This window comes from Seriola lalandi, unplaced genomic scaffold (genome assembly GCF_002814215.2).
Source record: "Seriola lalandi dorsalis isolate HSWRI2012SDOR001 ecotype SW California unplaced genomic scaffold, Sedor1 jcf7180002054043, whole genome shotgun sequence".
Taxonomy (NCBI): Eukaryota; Metazoa; Chordata; class Actinopteri; order Carangiformes; family Carangidae; genus Seriola; species Seriola lalandi.
This window is the reverse complement of record NW_019524596.1, coordinates 243,054-260,491: the sequence shown is the minus strand read 5'-3', so window position 1 is coordinate 260,491 and position 17,438 is coordinate 243,054. Positions and strand designations below refer to the sequence as shown.

Below are 17,438 nucleotides of genomic sequence, written 5' to 3'. Positions count from 1 at the left end.
GTAACTCCTAACAGGCTGAGTCAGGAGTAAATCCTAAAACTAAATAGTGTGTCAATCCTTGTTTCAAAATTCTTAAGTGACAGTCTTCTTATTTGCACTGTTTGATTTTGGATACTTTGGTAAATATACAACAAATATTCATAATGCACATAATACATACATGATGATGTGAAAAAATGCTGTAAAAATTAGGCTCTTGTCCATGTCACCCACACATATTTTAAGTTTTTAATAGGCGCTATTTTATGCACCTTTTTTTTACCCACACTCCCTTTGTTTGACTGGTTTGATGATGAATTCAATAAATAATCATATCAATACGATACTGTGTTCTGTGAGATCACCTACCTTCAGTGATGTTGGGTTAACATAAAGCTCCTTAAATACTTAATCACTTTCAGCTGGCATAATGTACATAACATACCCCTGAGAACTGTACTTTCACATCACACTAATATTTGGAGCACAGTCTTTGTAGAAACTCTATTGTGTGCATTGCATTCTCAAAATCTTAGCCTGAATGTCTTGTGGTTGAAAATAAGGGACTATCATGATTCTTCTACAGACTGGGGTCTAGATTTAAGTGTGTTATAGGAACATATCTTGTGGAAAGCACTAACATCCTTTGAAAGAACAATGACAGGTTATATATGACCTCTGTTAAACATAGTATATGTAGCATGAAAATGGCAAATAGTAAATAATAAAACAAAAAAAAAATGTAAATATTGAATCATTTCAAGGTCTCGTAATGGATGTTGATTTTTTTTATATGCGACGTTTTTATTTTGAAGGAAATGTTCAACCGGAACTCCTCTTCTTAGTAATTTTGTGTAGCTGCCATGGTGATGTTACGTATGTAAACACGTTTCTGTTTTCATCGCGTCTTTCCCTTTGCAAGTCCGGTCTTCTTGTCCCTCGTTGCTGCCCGTCCGTACTTACGAATTGGTCTCCTGCTTAGAAATGGCTGAAGCTCCCCCACGGCCCTGCCGGTTTTTTTGTCACCGGTGTTCAGCAGAGATTAGCCCACGTTTACCGGTAAGGTTCAAAGAGACTTGAAAAACGAGAAATTATATTTGTTTTGTCATGGACTTACTTGTGTACGTGTGTGTGTGTTTGTGTCGCTCAACGAGTCATGTCGACTGACTGCTGCTGTTCAGCTACGCTAATTAGCACCAACGGTCTAGTGACAGTCAAGTAGTAGTAATTAAGTTGGTGGGGACGCTCACGTTGTGATCTTGTGATTTATAGGGATAATATCAGGTATATCGCAGTATGCTGAATAGCAGCCCGATTGAGTTCAGCCTAACAGCTTGACAGGTCTCTAGTAGTGGCGTTTAACATCAGCGAGCTAGCTAACAGAAGAAAGCGTCCAGTTAGCGGGTTTTGGTTTTTATTAATGTTTCACTCAGCTGATATAAAAATTCCACTGACAGTTCTTTTCCACAAGGATTGCTTCTTGGCTGATTGTGATTATAGCGCAAAGAGAAGTGTTGTGACATCAGCCTGCCTACCACCACAGTCTGTTGTCAAGCTATTCATGGGAAGCTTCTTGAACGTTACAGTAACAGTTACTTTACAGACAGTAAGCAGGGTGCTTACCTGTCTGTGTGACGGAGTATTCTCAGGAGATCACATTTTGTGAAATCACAAGCTGGCTGAATGTACTGGAAATAAGACATCTGTGATGGATGTTACTGATTGCCCTTATGCTCTACATCAACACTAGCGTAGTCTGCACTTCATAGAGACGTAATAGGAAGGTATGTATTTTTTATTATTAGACATCAAATAAACCAGTTGCCAGTTTACTAGACACATGTTAAATTATCCAAAACTAATGTGTTCTGATACAACAGAGCCTATTTGTTTACAAGGTTATAATTATCATCCTTAGTTGGCAGTTTGAAGTGTTTTCAGTCATTTTTTAAGGCTGTAGTTTTTGGTGCTGTCAGTGTATTGTGATACACTGAGAGGTGCTTGTACTATTCTATTCACCCAGTTTATATGAGTCAGGGTAGGGTAAATATAAGTAACACAACTCAGTATAACACTATACAATTAAACAGCACCTCACAGCCTTCAAAATAACCATAAAGTTGAATCAACACCTGTCTAACACACTAAACTAAACTGTATAGTATAATATGATCTAATTCTATTTTCACTGTAGGACTACACCTGTCCACGCTGTGAATCTGGTTTCATTGAGGAATTGCCTGAGGAAAGAAGGTATGGAGGATTATTGTGCCTCATGAATCTTATTAATTTGATATTTAAGTGAATTTGTGAGTCTCACCTTTTTCGCTTCCTTCACCTCTGTGATCCTGCAGTACTGAAAATGGGTCCGCATCCACATCCTCCTCCACTGATCAGAACCGCTCAGCCTTTGAGGTCAGTGGAATTTGCAGAATCAGCTCATCTAGGAAAACATTTTGCACATTGCACCATGATTTGACATTGCCTCTGTATTTTTCTTCTAGAATATGGATCACCAACACTTATTCACATTTCCCTCTGGGTATGGTCCGTTTGCACTTGGGATTTTTGATGAAAACTTTGACCTGCGAACACGGCTACCCACAGAGGACAACCGAGAGACAGAAAACAGGAGAGAACGGGAAATGGCATCACGGCAACGATACAGTGCACGGCAACCACGGGGTCGACATGTTCCTCGAAGACAGGGTACGCGCCATGAAGGAGTGCCCACATTAGAGGGGTGAGACATTTTGTGTGTGTGTGTGTGTGTGTGTGTGTGTGTGTGTGTGTGTGTGTGTGTGTGTGTGTGTGGTTGGTGTGGGACACAAGAGATTACAGGTAAAAAGTCTGCTTCTCTTGTGTGAGTAATATGTGCTTCTCATGAACGGTAGACAATATTTAACAATATTATTTACATTTCTTGAATATAGTGACATGATGTGTTAAGATACAGCTAAACATAATGTAGAACCTTGCTTAGCTAACAGACCCAATAAAGATACCATGAAGTGATCTTTGATGCATTCATTCAAAAAATATAACACATACAGTATCCATTATAACCATTTCAATAGCAAAGACTTGCTATTCCTATAATTACTTAACTATAAATATTTATTGTTACCATCTGACTTAAGTTGAGATATATTTCTGTGACCATGAAATTATAAATACGCACAGCCATTTTCCATTTGTCCAGTATAGGTGAGAAAGCAAGTTGAATTTCTCGGTTTGATTCAGCAAATGCTCACTGAAAATATTGTTTTTTGTGCTGTTTTTTTTTCCTGATTTCCAGAATTATCCAGCAGCTAGTAAATGGAATCATAGCACCTACAGCCATGCCAAACATTGGAATGGGACCATGGTAAGCAGAAGAAACAGATGCACATTTGTTTTGTTGTTATATGTCACTGAGCTGAAAAATACTGAAAAAAATGTTTCTTACTTGTTGTTTTTCTTCTTGTTTGGCAGGGGCATGTTACATTCGAATCCAATGGACTACGCCTGGGGCGCCAATGGACTTGATGCTATCATTACACAGGTACAAAATGTGCTTTCTTTACATTACACTGGAAATAAATCTACTTATCAACTAGTCAGCTTCAGTGTCCCGAGAGCCTTTTCATTGGGGCCCCAGGAATAGTTGCATTTATACAGTAGTATCATAATTAGTAATTCACAATAATGATATTTAAATTAATTTTATAGCAATGAAATGATACCGGGCTGCACAGCCCTAAACTTTGCAAAGAAGTCTTCCTTTAAATCAGACATCTATCAGACATGTAGTGTAGCGTCATACTGGAAGAGGATGGCGTTTTATAGAAAACTTGGTTCTCATAGAACAATGATGTATGCCATTTAATGCACTTCTGCCTTTTTTCACTTGTAGTTATTGAACCAGTTTGAAAACACTGGTCCTCCGCCTGCAGACAGAGAAAGAATAAAGAGTTTACCCACCATCTCTATTACAGAGGAACATGTGGGTAAGTCCCCATATGTACATAGCTCTCACTTACAGTTACACACTCATTGTATCTTATCCAGTCTGCACCAGAAGCATCTGTGCTTCCTTTCTGACTGATCTATCAGAACAGAAAACATCTTTTTTGATCAGCATTGTTCTTTGTACTGGCTCCATGCATACACTTCATGTCACTACAACCAAGTCATCTAAGCACACCAAATATAAAACAATGCCATTTCCCAGGCCTTTAAGCCAATTCAATAACAGTATTTTCCGTATAACGAGAAGACAGCTGACAACAAACACAAAGTGAAAATATGTCTTACATTTTGTTTTTGGTTTTTAGTTTTATATCATCATTGTCAAGTGCACAAAGGTATATGTATATATACAGTTTGTATATATGCGTTTTGTGTGTATGTATATATGTATATATACACACACAATGTGTGTGTGTCTGTGTGTACATATATATAAATATGTATATATATATATATATTGTACATCTATTTTAACTTTTATGGTTTTAGTAGTGGTAGTGAAGTGCCTGAATTTGCACGTACACTGCATAACACTGCCTGAACAAACAAACAGAATCAGTGTGTTCACAATTGTCCATACAGCTGATGCATGTGACTGAAGGTCTCACACACGCACACACACACACACACACACACACACACACACACACACACACAGACAGTGTTGTCGTTCTCTGTTTGTGCAGGTGCTGGTTTAGAGTGTCCTGTGTGCAAAGAAGACTACAGCGTTGAGGAGAGTGTCAGACAACTGCCATGCAATCACTTGTTTCACAATGACTGTATAGTACCATGGCTGGAACAGGTATGTATATCAGCAGCGCTTCTTTGGGTTAAAAAAAAAAAGAAAAAAAGGTGCTGTGATTTTTAAGACATTCCTCTGGTGCTCTTCTTAAGTGCTGCTATAAGTTGTCAAATTACATATCAAAGTCAGTATTTTCTTAATACTGGGAATGAAGAAAAGCTGTTCAGAATGATACTGTTCATGCTATGACACTGTAAAAGCACTATAATAACATTAGGAAACTACTAAAGAAATTATTGGATGGAGGATGTTCACTGATAATTAGATTGTATTACCTATTTTATTTTATTCATTCAGCCGCTCATTGTGATGTTTTATTTTGTTTTTGCCCAAACCAATAAGTAACGAGTGACAAAACAGCCCCACCTATTTAATTTACAGGTGACATGTAAATCTGTTGTATTGGTTTCTAGAAGAACTTATCTCTTTTTTTACATGAATATGTTGTTGACTTACAACCTGTATAGCGGCATCAATCTTGATGGCATCCCCATTCTTAACTACACCTTCTGAACTCTGGTCAATTGATCAATCATATTTGACTTGGAGTTGCTGGAGTAGCTGTGCACAGTGCAGTTTTATGATGTTGGAAAATAAAAATATTAAATTGGGACTTTATTGGAACACGCTTGCTATTGACTGATTCAAATTGAGGGCAGAGAAAAGGACGATCAGGTCATCTCTAACATCTGTGCTTCACTTGTAGGATGTCATCGATTGTCCAGAATAAGACGGTCATCTGAATGTGTTGATGTATTGATGGTGAACAGCCTAAGGACTCTTGTTCATCCTTGTTTTTTCCCACAGCATGATACGTGTCCTGTGTGCAGGAAGAGTCTTAGTGGACAGAATACAGCCACAGACCCACCGGGGTTATCAGGAATGAACTTCTCTCCCTCCTCCTCCTCCTCTTCCTCCCCGAGCTCACCTAGCAATGAGAATGCCGCCAGCAACTCATAGATTTTCAACCGTCACCACCACCTCACATCTGAAAACCTCACGCCCAGCTGAGACCCAACAAGTCTTCTCTACAGCTGAGACCAGGACAGTTGTCTATCTCAATTCTAGGGGACGATATGAGTCGAGGTGAACTCTGAATGTGTTGCAGACTATTAGTCACCCACCCCCGCTCCCATCCCCCCACCCCCTGTGCTGAATGGATGCTGGGTCCAGCTCCTGCTGCTATTGTTATCAAGTGTTTGAGGAGGTGGGACTTTGCAGTGTTTAAGGAGGATCCAGAGAGGCTGTGAATAATGATAACAATAATAATAATAATCAAGTGGGATTGTGACCAGAACTGGGGCAGAGTTTGAACCAGAGTGGACTGCTTTTTGATGGAGACATGTCTTTGCCACAAGGCTGGGACACATTTTATATTTAAAAGAAAAAATTTTCTTTTTTTTTTTTTTTTTTAAAACATTGCCTGTGGTGGTGCAGAGTCCATAGATGTGTAGATAGATAATTAATTTTGAACTGTCAGCCACTGTACAGCTAATGGATCAAACTAAAACCTTGTGGAAAGGAAACTGAGTGTATGCATCTGGTTTTTATTTATTTGCACCTTTGTTTTCTTTATTTTGCACAAAATTCTGTCTGATGTTGAGAATGTGAATTTGGGTAAACTACTGAACAAAAAAACATGTTTTTTTTGTTTTGTTTTTTTTGCATTGGATAAGTCTTTTTGGACTTGTTTTTGTTTTTATTAGAGCTTGATCCAGTGTATTTAGTGTATCTTGACAAGGTAAAGATCCTCACAGCTCAACAGTGGACACATTTTTATTCCTCAAGTGAAAAATTTCACAAACATACTTATTTATTGAACCCTTGCCCAAGACACAAATTGGGCAATGTAAAAGAAAAAAGAGTTTAAAAAAAAAAAAGGCATGGGATCATCTTACCTCTGGCCAAATGTGTTTCACAAAACAAGTGTTTATTATTTTATTTACTGATTTTTCGTACAGTCACAATAAAGTGCTAAAACAAACAAATTTTAAAGTTTCTGCTCATAATGTGCAGTTTCAAAAATGTCATCCTACTGGTATGGCTTAATTTTACACACTTGATGAGAAAATGCTATTGATCAAACCCCAACTGTTTTTATCAAGAGACAAACCACAGTTTTACCATTGACTTGCCAAGGAGGGAGAACGGACATGTACATTTGTACTTTAATGTCAGTTGGTCATTTACATGTTAACCTTATTATTTTGTTTTTTGACAAATTGACCCTGTGATATTTGAAAAAGTTTAATGAAAGGTAGCCCTGTCATAACCCAGCCTCTTGTTTGCCGCAGTGGCACCTCTGCTAGTTCCCAAATGACTTTATGCCTGTAAAACTACAGGAAGTATTCATGTCTTATTGTTTTATAAACATTGAATCGAACAGAAGATTTAAGGTTTTCTTTTGTTTGTTTGTTTTAATTTCAAACTTACAACATGTCTATGGACCGATCTAAATTAATTACAAATAGAAAATACAAACTACTTGTTTTACGAAAATACTCATCTCCTTTAATGGGAGACACCCGTCTGTATGTGTATCAAGTGTCAGTATTGAGGTAAAACTTAGACCATGAATTAAGAAAAAAAAAACAGGTCAGGAGGCAGATCCAGGAAAATTCACTTAACATTTCTTGCGGTATGATACAGTGACAAAAATCACATGAAAACTCCCAAAGTGTTGAATAGGGGTTGCCAGTGCAAATAGATGTGGTGTCGCCAGCCACTGCAAATAATAAGAAGCATTTAGGTCGACTTACATGACCTTGAGAAAACAAGGCTATGATGGAGAAATGCCACCTTCACTTGTAAAACAGATTGTGTGATTCCTTAGTATACTCGCTGTTTTACTGGTTCAGGACAGTTGTTCTGTGTGGTTCACCTCACCGATAAGGTTGTCACTTAATCTTTCCTATGTAGGTTAACACTCCTCATTGTGATTGATGGATATTACGAGGTGGTTTCTTCTGTAACATGTTTCTGGGCCATTCATACCACCACCACTTGCCACTTGTTTGGTGTTTGTTCGGTACTTGTTTTATCTTTTATCTTATTTTCATTGCCATTTCCGTGCATCACTGTGTCTTTTTGGTTTCTGTCATTTGTTGAAAACTATTTGTTACTGTCACACTGCTGCATTATCTTACCAGGATATTAAACTGAACCTTTGTGCGGCTGCGTAGTTTGGACTAATGAAGCAGAGGGAGGAAGTCAGAGAGAAAGAAGAAGGGAGGGGAGGAGAGAGAGAGAGAGATGACTCTCATGACTTCCCAGCACTGATGTCAAAAGGTAAGAAATTTGCAGCAAGAAGATTTGAAACTAAATTGAAGTTGAATTTTTATTAAGTTTTTCAGGAGAAGCTAGTGTGTATCAGGGATGGTATGTGAATTATTTGATTACCACCAGTTATGTAGTCATATTGCCATTGCTAAGTAGGCCTGTGTGTATGTATGTAAACTATCCTTTACATATGTGACCAAATTTAGACTCAACCAAAACTAGATCAAAGAAAATAGGTTAGCTACTTAATCTCTTCTCCAGTGACGGAGCACTCGATTATCATGGCCCATATCTTCACTGTGCAGGGACGATGCTTTGTAGCTCTGTAACTTTGGCCATAGACACAATCATGCTTTCAGACTATCTTATACAGTAGTGTAATTCCTTACGACAAAGATGTTAATGGAATGGAAACATGTAACCAGCTGCTTTTATACTCATATGCGGTTTGAGCCAGAGCAGCAAAGAGCCCATCTGTGATGCTGAACCTGCATCTCTCTGTCAGTGTTGGCAGTACATTAACACCTCTGCTGTACTTGTTGACGCTTGTTAAAGATGGTGGGTGCACAGATTATGCAGAGGAAGACTGATCTGACTGTGCCTCTGGATGTTAAAGCATTTTGGTTTGTCAGTTGTTGAAAGAGGACATGGACAGCTAATTTAATACTGCTCTGGTGCTTTTTTGGTGTTTGTATAGTCTGGATACTTCACTGGATACTGAGGACCAAGAGTTCACAGTAGCAAAACAGTCAACATTCTTGTTGCTTGGATTGTACAGAACACTTTCAATGCACATAATTCCTAACTGCGGCTGTCCATAGTCCATATCTGTACCTGCACCTCTACACTAACTAAAATAGACTTGAGGACAGAAATCAAAAGGTGATTTTGGTACAAAAATGTTCCCCATGAGAGGTGCAAGGTACAGTATGTTCCCTTTGGGCCATGAACCCAGATACAAGCACCCAAAGGATCATGTTTGAGGGCACATGTGAGGACAAATTCACCTTTGGGTAGACAAATGGACCTAGACTGGAGACCAGTTCCTGTTTCTGACCAAGCGCCTTTGACAAAGTTAGAAGCTTCTGTTGTGTCGGAATCACCAAACATTTGTTTTACACCTTCTGTGTTTCCTCTGCATGGCCACTAGGGCGCGCTAAATACCAAGTATGGGTGACACCAATTCAGGAAGGTTGTCATTGAAAACACCTTCTAAAACATATGACATCATTTTGAGTTTTCATTAACACGTGGTAATTAAACTTTTGATGTTAGTAGGTTATATACTGTGTTTGACAACGTGAAGTAGTATTTGATTTCGTATGATTTTTTTTTTTTTGATAGAGTTACACGAGGCAATTCACGCTTTAGGTCATGACTGAGAGGCCTCAGCTGGAAATGTACTTGAACTGAACTGCGAGCAGCATAAGCTAATGGTTTAATGACATTTGACGCAGTCAAGAGGCTTAATTAGTTTGATGCTTGAGCGTCTCTGACAGGATGACTAGTGAAAGTATAAACGCAGTTGTTTGCAAAGAAGTCACGTCCACCCCTCCCTTTGTCCCTCTCTCCTTTCTCTCTCCCTCTCGCTTCTTCTTCTTCTCTCCCCTCTGTCTCTGATTGGTTTTCTCCAAAGATAATTGGAGCCAAATTTTGATCTGCTTAATGTCATGGACAGGAATGAGGTGTCACCGGCGTCTGCTGCCACCATGAAAAAGAAGGCGGTGGGCGGCAGTGGATTCGGCCACATCAGTGCATCAAGGTCTGCCGCGTCCAAATGCACAAGAAGCAGCAGCAGCCACAATTGTCTGGACTCCGGTTCTTCTGGCGCACCGAGCGGTAAGCAGCCCGGTGTAGCCAGCAACGTCGTGATGGACGAGACGGAGGACGGAGAAGAGGAGTCTAAGTTTCAGCATCCGCGGTTGCGCCGAGCCGGGGGGAGCGGCAGTGGCGGAGGTGGAGGAGGAGGAAGAGGCAGTATCAGGATGAAGAACTTTACGCCAGGAGGGGGAGCCGCGTCCTCTGCTTCCAGGAGGAACTCCAACAAGGAGCCCTGCCTTACGCACACAGAGGACGCTCCTGCCGCCCCACGGCCCACTGCTGCCTCCAGAGCTGCCGAGACCCAGACACCCTGTCCGGGCGATGCTGCCCTGCGCGGCGAGACCAGCAGAGCATCTGGGGCGGAGGCGTCGGAATCACCGGTCGCGGCAGAGGTTTTAAACGCGACAGCGGGTGATGTTTGCAACAGCGTCGCTCCAATTTCCAGCATGAAATGCAACAAAAACGGAGAATGCAGGAGGGACTCGGGTACCGGGAGCCTGCGCTCAATCATCTCCAAGCAGGAGAAGCAGACAGGAGGGTCGGGGAGGGCCGAGGACGGAGGCAGCGCCAAGCGAGGAGCCTGTAACTCGACTACCGCCAGCATGGACGGCTCGATCACACCAGGCGGGTCCCTGAGCGGGGGGCACGGAGGAGACAGCTCAAACCCCGGCGCTACCCCCGTGTCCAGCGGTGTCCCCGAGAAAAAGGACTCCAAGGTGTCCTTCTCCAACGCACCTAGCCGGAAAGCCTCGTCCTCGCTGCATGGCCCGACCCAGACTCAGACCCAGCAGCCCAGGAACTCTGTCACTTTCCAGAAGCCGGAGGATGGACCGCCAATTGTGCCCGCCGAGGATGCGGAACCTCGGGGCAGCCAAGCCAGCTTCATGCAGCGGCAGTTCAGTAGTATGCTGCAGCCTGGAGTTAACAAATTCTCCTTACGCATGTATGGTAGTCAAAAGGCAGTGGAGAGAGAGCAGGAGAGGGTAAAATCAGCTGGGAATTGGATTATCCACCCTTACAGCGATTTCAGGTAAGAGCTGGGGCCGCCATTGGTTGCACGTTGAAAGTCATGAGGGGCCTGTATGGGTCCCCATTGTCATCTACAACTTAGGCTACTTTATAGTGAGTAACCATTGTGACTCCATGGGAACACAGGCATGATTATTGTCCAAGGCTACTGACTGCTGATTTTTCACTCCCTCCCTTATGACTGAATCTGTAGAGGTTTGAATCAATGCATTGCAACTCGCTGCCATTAATCCCCAAACAACCTGTTGTCAGGCAAACTGAAATGAGCAAAGACTGTCCTTTCAAGGTTGTAAACAAATCCTATTTCGGTCTGTATGTACAGTAGCATGTCTGGGATGCTCAACAAGCCCGGCCTGCTAACGCATCTCGACTTTTCGTTGCAGCACGCGCTCACATTTAACAGAGAGAACAGCGATCTGCAGCTAGACGAGTTCATTTAAAAAGCCATCATCAACAGATCAAGTTAATATTTGTTGTAGTATAAGCTATGCTCTGCGACAAGAGCCGTGCTGATAGGATGTAGGCTGTGTGTGTGTGTGTGTGTGTGTGTGTGTGTGTGTGTGTGTATGTGTGTGTGTATGTATGTGTATGTGTGTGCGTGTGTGTGCGTGTGTGTGTGCGCGCGCGCGATGCACTCAGTAATGGAATGTCACCTTGAGCCAAGTGTGCGAAAACCTCAAGCATGCTCACTGGAGATATATCCGCCTATATGACTCCCCGGATCCTGCATTTAAATCACGGATGCGCTCTTTTTATCACGGCTCAGCACTGATAACCCAGCTGGACACCCAGCAGCTATTTTGTCATACAAATATTTAGGGAAATCCACGAGCAAAGAAGGCTCCTCGTGACTCGGGCTAGGTAAAATGAGCCTGTAGGGCTTGTATTCGACATGTATCAGTCGCCTAAATGCGTTTGGCTCGGGGAATCAGCAGCCTCTTGGTTTTCCTCTTGGCTGCACGGTTTCGTTTCAGCACCAAAAACAGCGGACAGCTCCCGTCTCTAATTTGGAGTCGGCTCGCGCGTTTGAGCGCTACCTTCACCCCCCACCCCCACCTCCACACACACTCCCTCCCCCTCACTCCCACACCCACCCCCACCCCCTGCCCAGTGCCATTCATGTTTGGACCATTTGTATCACATAACGCCGAGTCAGTAGTCCACTACAGGCTAAACTTGAGACATGTCTTCAGCAGCAGAGATGCAATTTGACAACAGGCCACTATGGAGACCGTTCTTTATCACGCAGACTCCCCGCACTGTGTGAGGCTCTCTGTGATTCTTATGCTAATGAACGCATAGGCATAGTTAAAGCATCAAAGTTGATTCAGACATTATCACCGCGGCAGTTATTGTTGTTGCCGTGGAGTAGAGGAGTCAGAACATGTTGCATAAGTCGCAGTGTAATGACTCAGCGCTGCACCTGTCCTGCAGAGAGGCCTCTGACGGGCTCAGACCTAACTACTTTTACTCCGTCTGTCCCAGTCACCAAACTGCCACATCACTACTGAGAGAGACAGAGTAGCAAGACAGTCACCAGGGCTTCCATGTGCACTGCAAGGTCGATAAGAGCAGCAAATGCGATTGCAAATTAACCATAGTGTTGTGTTTGTCCCTCTTTAACAGCTAAATAAAATATTTAACATTGATTTATCGGCTTGATACTTAATAACTTTCCTTATTTTTTTAAAATTACTTCTGTAATATCTGAGAGAGCCTGGCTGTAAAAATACAGTCTATTTGGATTTTACCCTTGTTCTTATTGGAATTTTACAACTGTTTAGAAGAGGTATTATTTACCCCAAACATAAATAACATCACTATGGAGGATAACATCCTGCAGGCTATGTTTCTTTGGCAGCAAATTACTTTTTGGCAGACAAAATGAACATATTGCCCATTCATAACCCATATATAAAACCGAAACATAATCCAACACAATATTTCAACATTTTACGGTCGTTTCAGTATTTTGTTACCTTCATCAAATGTCCAAACAAACAAAGGGAAGGGTTACCACTTCAATACTTTTCTGCATATCGGGTTTTAAGAAGCCAGAGTGGAAAACTGAAGTGTTAAGAAAGGAGGATAACACTTGCCTCCGTCTTTTAACCTTGAAAATGCAGCCTGAAGATCAAATCTAGTCTCATTGTACAGGAAAAACAGTTTTTACTCAAAGATAATGCGATAAATTCGCATGAGCAGTGACAATCATTAGATTTATTTTGTTGCGTATATAAAATGCATAGAGAAACTTGCTTATAAGCTTTTATTATAGTACATGTCAGTCTCGGAAAAAGAAAGTTCAGCATCTCTCATTACTCTGCACGTTTAGGCAGCCAGAGTGTAGCTCCTGCACTTCGTTTACACTTTCTTCCATCTTGAGCTTGGAAGTCTCTTGTGCCTATCGGCTTTCCACAGCAACTTTTCTTATCTAACTCTATTTTTGTCCCCCCCCCTCTTTTTTTTTTTCCTCTCCTGTACACCACATACACCCATGTAAACGCACTCTCATGCACACACCACAACTACACACACGCCTGCTAGGTTCTACTGGGATTTCACAATGCTGCTGTTTATGGTGGGCAACCTGATCATCATCCCTGTGGGCATCACCTTCTTCAAGGACGAGACCACCACGCCCTGGATCATCTTCAACGTGGTCTCCGACACCTTCTTCCTCATGGACCTGGTGCTCAACTTTCGCACTGGAATCATCATTGAGGACAACTCGGACATCATTTTGGACCCTAAAACCATTAAGAAGAAGTACCTAAAGACTTGGTTCATTGTGGACTTCATCTCCTCCATCCCAGTGGATTACATATTCCTCATAGTGGAGAAGGGAATCGACTCAGAGGTGTACAAGACTGCTCGGGCCCTGAGGATCGTCCGCTTTACCAAGATCCTAAGTCTTTTGAGGCTGTTGAGGCTCTCCAGATTAATACGCTACATTCACCAATGGGAAGAGGTAAGAACATGCATTTCATGATTGTCCCTGGGTAAATATTGTATGAAATCTAATCACATATCTCTTAGCCACAGAGGAAGAAACACCCAATTTAGTCGGTGGTAAAAAGGTCGCTGATTTGCCTCCAATATGCTGATGTTGGCTCATGACCAAATCAACAATCTGCTTCCTCTGAGCTGCCTGCTCTCCTCCGCCTGGAGGCTCAGTGTTCATGTTCTCACCTGCCACCTGGTGAGAAATGTATAATGTCAGCAGGATGTTTGAGCTTTAACAAACTTTGCATCCTAATTACTGTTATTGTCACACAACCCCCCTCCTTACCCTTCTGTCTCCCTGTCTGACCTGGCAGGCCCACAGGCGGCACCAGGCGGTCTAATAAGGAGCCTATTACCAGGGCAAACACAGTTAATCAATTAAGATGCCAGAGGAAGAGCAGGTGGGGTAGAGGGTGATGATAATATGCGCAGCACTATGGGGTCTGTTGACTGCGATGATATATTTCACTAATTGTTAATTTAGAGTGATTGGCGGGGTTAGGTAAGCTGGCTCTTCTCTAGAGGCCTGACTTGCAGACTTTGGATGTGAAGATAGGTGCTGTTGCCAGGTAGAGTCCCCAGACCAAACTCAAAGACCCAGCCCTGCCCTTCCTGGCCACTCAGTTTTTATGTACTCTGAGAGATGCACCTTTGTCAGGGCCCTGCTCTAGCCTCTCCTCGGACTCCTTCCTCAAATGAAGGCGAGCAGCCTGGGAGACAGGAGGTCCCGAGATGTCATGAGATCACTCGACTTTTCGTTTGTGCCAGTATCGGCAGCATGGTGTTGGCATTTTGCAGTGGTGAGCAGCGCAGTGGAGCTCGGCTGCTCACTTGACCTTTGGATAATTGGATTTCTGAAGATATGATGTGATACGCACACATACACACAGTGGTGCATGATGGGAAGTGATACTTAGCATGCATGGAGAATGAGAGCGGAGATGTGGTGGAGAGTGAGACACTGAGACAAGCGATGCCCACTTTCAAATGCCTGTCTCTTTGACATTATCAGCCATCATTTTATTTTGGAAACCCAAGTATCAGAACAATGAACTACTTTTTGTTCCTGAAACTGTCTCGGAGCTGTCCACGGTGCTGAACACATCCATCGGGCATCAACACAAATGCACAGTACAGTTTCTCTCATCCATCCTCAGTAAAAATGATTTGAAAAATTACTATTTTGTCAGTTACTGATTGTCAAAAACTGACAGTGAAAACCCCATAAAGGTTAAAGCGGCATTTACAAAAGATCAGCACATGTGATTCATGTCCAGTCTCATTCTTCATCTCTCCCTTCACTGAGTATCACTCCTCCCTCAGCTGCACTGAGTAAGAAATGACCCATTTCTCATTCCTTGATAGTAGACTCTATTAGACAATATTGGCTGTTCTTACTATGAAAAGCACCAGAACCTCTAACAGTTTTACACATCATGGATATGATTATTGCATTTAAGCAACCATCAGACTATTAAGCACAACAGAGAGTGGCTTGTTGACGTCAGTCAGGTGATAGATGATTGGCCTAAGGGACTGTCCGGTGACTCAGAATGATTGATGGGTGAGGCAACATAGACTATCAGTTGTTAAGGATCATGATGGTCCCTGTCCATCATCTTGTGTGCGTGAATGTGTGTATTTCAAGTTGGCATATCTGTCTGTGTTGTTAGTGTATCTTTGTGCCCGCAGGCTTGCGTGAGTGTTTTGTGTGTGTGACTGGACTCCGTGTGCGTGTTTGAGCCTCTGATTGATGTCATGTGTCTCTGTGTAACAAATGTCTTGCCTGCTCCTGCTGTGTTTGACTTGGGACTGATGGGAGCCTGTCCCCTCTACTCATTAATCAAACTTGTTGTAATCCAAAGGAGACTGTCCCGCCGGTGAGATAGGATTTCAATGATTTAAGTATTTGACAAAGTTCGTACCAGAAATACAAGTGCAGTATGAAGTGATCTGCCTCTCTCTCCTTGAATCCAACATATTCTGTATGTCTCACTCCACAGTTTAAACTCCCCTACCTGTCTTGTCTCGCTCCAGATCTTCCATATGACCTATGACCTGGCTAGTGCGGTGATGCGGATCTTTAACCTGATTGGTATGATGCTGCTGCTGTGTCACTGGGACGGCTGCCTACAGTTCCTGGTTCCCATGCTGCAGGACTTCCCCTCAGACTGCTGGGTGTCCCTCAACAAGATGGAGGTATGGGTCAGGGAATCATGTCTGCGCATACGAAGTCACACATATCACTCCGGAACTGGATTTACATTTTTAATCTGAGTTGATTGGGAAAGAGCTGATCGTGGTCACAGAATATTGATCGAAGTGTCTGACCATCATCAGAAAATATTGGCTGAATGTCAATCAATGTGTTTTGGCCGTGATAAATGCTTTATTGTCTTTTACTGAAACAGAAACTCTAGTATCAACAGATGAAAATGTCTCAAATCTGTGCATGAACCTTTGCATCTGAATGAAATGTATTTTATTTTAAAGACCAGAAAATGGGTTCATGTTCCTTGTAACTCAACTTTTGTTGCTACAAAATTAAACCGGTAATAAATATACTGCAGGTCCAAGTCACTGACACAAGACTAGGAGTCAAAAGCCACATTAGTGGATGTGTAAGGCTGTTCTCAGGGACAGTGGCGCTGCGAAGTAAATACTAACATCAGCATGCCAACAAGCTCACAGTGACTGTAAACAATATACTAATAATAATTAGCAATGTTCACCATTTTAGTTTAGTGTGCTAATTATCAATAAACACAAAGTACAGCTGAGGCAGATGGAAACATCATTAGTTTTGCCAGTATTTGGTCATAAACCAAAGTATTAGACAAATTAAATTTTGCTCTGATCATATTGTTAAAGAAAAGTCAGAGGGACTCTGAAGTCAAGTGGATTTATTGTCTGAAAACCATTGAAGATAATCTATAATAGTTGTTGATGTATTTTACAGGATTAGTGAAAACTGACTAGAGGAATAAACAGTGGATTACCAAAGTCATTGGAATTAATCCTCTAAGGGCCGTGAATGTCTATACAAAATTCCTCTGCAATCTACCCAACAGTTAAGATATATGATATTTCAAGTGTTGGACAGACATCCTTAAAAACATGCTGCGAGCATGACTAAAAATGAAGGGTTGTGTAGGTTAGTTGTGATAGTTATTATATACTGCAATTTGGTTCAATATGATCCACTTTGAAAACAGAGTACTGCACTGTTCACAGAACCATTATTATCGTAAGTGTTTGCTGCTGTTATGATAGTGCTGATTCAGGAGGAAAAGTCGTTAGTATATCTTTCCAACAAATCAACAAAATTGCACATATCGCCAACTTCTGCTGTTGCATTCAGTCGATGTGCCAGACAGAAAACAACATTAAAACACCAATGAAGCAGGGAGATTTAAACACACCTCTAGATCCCTCCGTGCCTCCTCTTCAGTTTGGTGGGGTGATGACATAAAAGATAAAAGGGGAAAACAGAGGGATTGAATAAGCGGGG

General features: G+C 41.9%; 2 protein-coding genes across 2 annotated transcripts in view; both read left to right on the top strand.

Annotated features, from left to right (window-relative positions):
- The first annotated feature begins 913 nt into the window (after positions 1–913).
- On the top strand, positions 914–6,780 carry rnf126 (ring finger protein 126). Its single transcript, XM_023402899.2, has 9 exons — positions 914–1,038; positions 2,174–2,232; positions 2,334–2,394; positions 2,484–2,722; positions 3,278–3,346; positions 3,454–3,523; positions 3,875–3,968; positions 4,677–4,792; positions 5,600–6,780. Exons 1-9 carry the CDS (start codon positions 964–966, stop codon positions 5,750–5,752), a joined length of 936 nt encoding a protein of 311 aa, XP_023258667.1. The 5' UTR covers positions 914–963; the 3' UTR covers positions 5,753–6,780.
- Positions 6,781–9,735: 2,955 nt separating this feature from the next.
- The window catches only part of LOC111652615 (potassium/sodium hyperpolarization-activated cyclic nucleotide-gated channel 2), a 32,902-nt gene continuing 25,199 nt past the window's right edge, over positions 9,736–17,438 (top strand). Inside the window, exons 1-3 of the mRNA XM_023402938.2 lie at positions 9,736–10,922; positions 13,469–13,892; positions 15,965–16,126. Coding sequence (XP_023258706.1) covers positions 9,742–10,922; positions 13,469–13,892; positions 15,965–16,126 — 1,767 coding nt within the window. The 5' untranslated portion in view covers positions 9,736–9,741. The remainder of the gene's footprint in view (positions 10,923–13,468; positions 13,893–15,964; positions 16,127–17,438) is intronic.

Excerpts from the sequence above, each read along its gene's own strand:
- rnf126 (XM_023402899.2), top strand. The coding sequence starts at position 964 with ATGGCTGAAGCTCCCCCACGGCCCTGCCGGTTTTTTTGTCACCGGTGT. Across the intron at positions 3,347-3,453 it reads AACATTGGAATGGGACCATG|GGGCATGTTACATTCGAATC; the intron begins GTAAGCAGAAGA and ends CTTGTTTGGCAG. Across the intron at positions 4,793-5,599 it reads TAGTACCATGGCTGGAACAG|CATGATACGTGTCCTGTGTG; the intron begins GTATGTATATCA and ends TTTTTCCCACAG.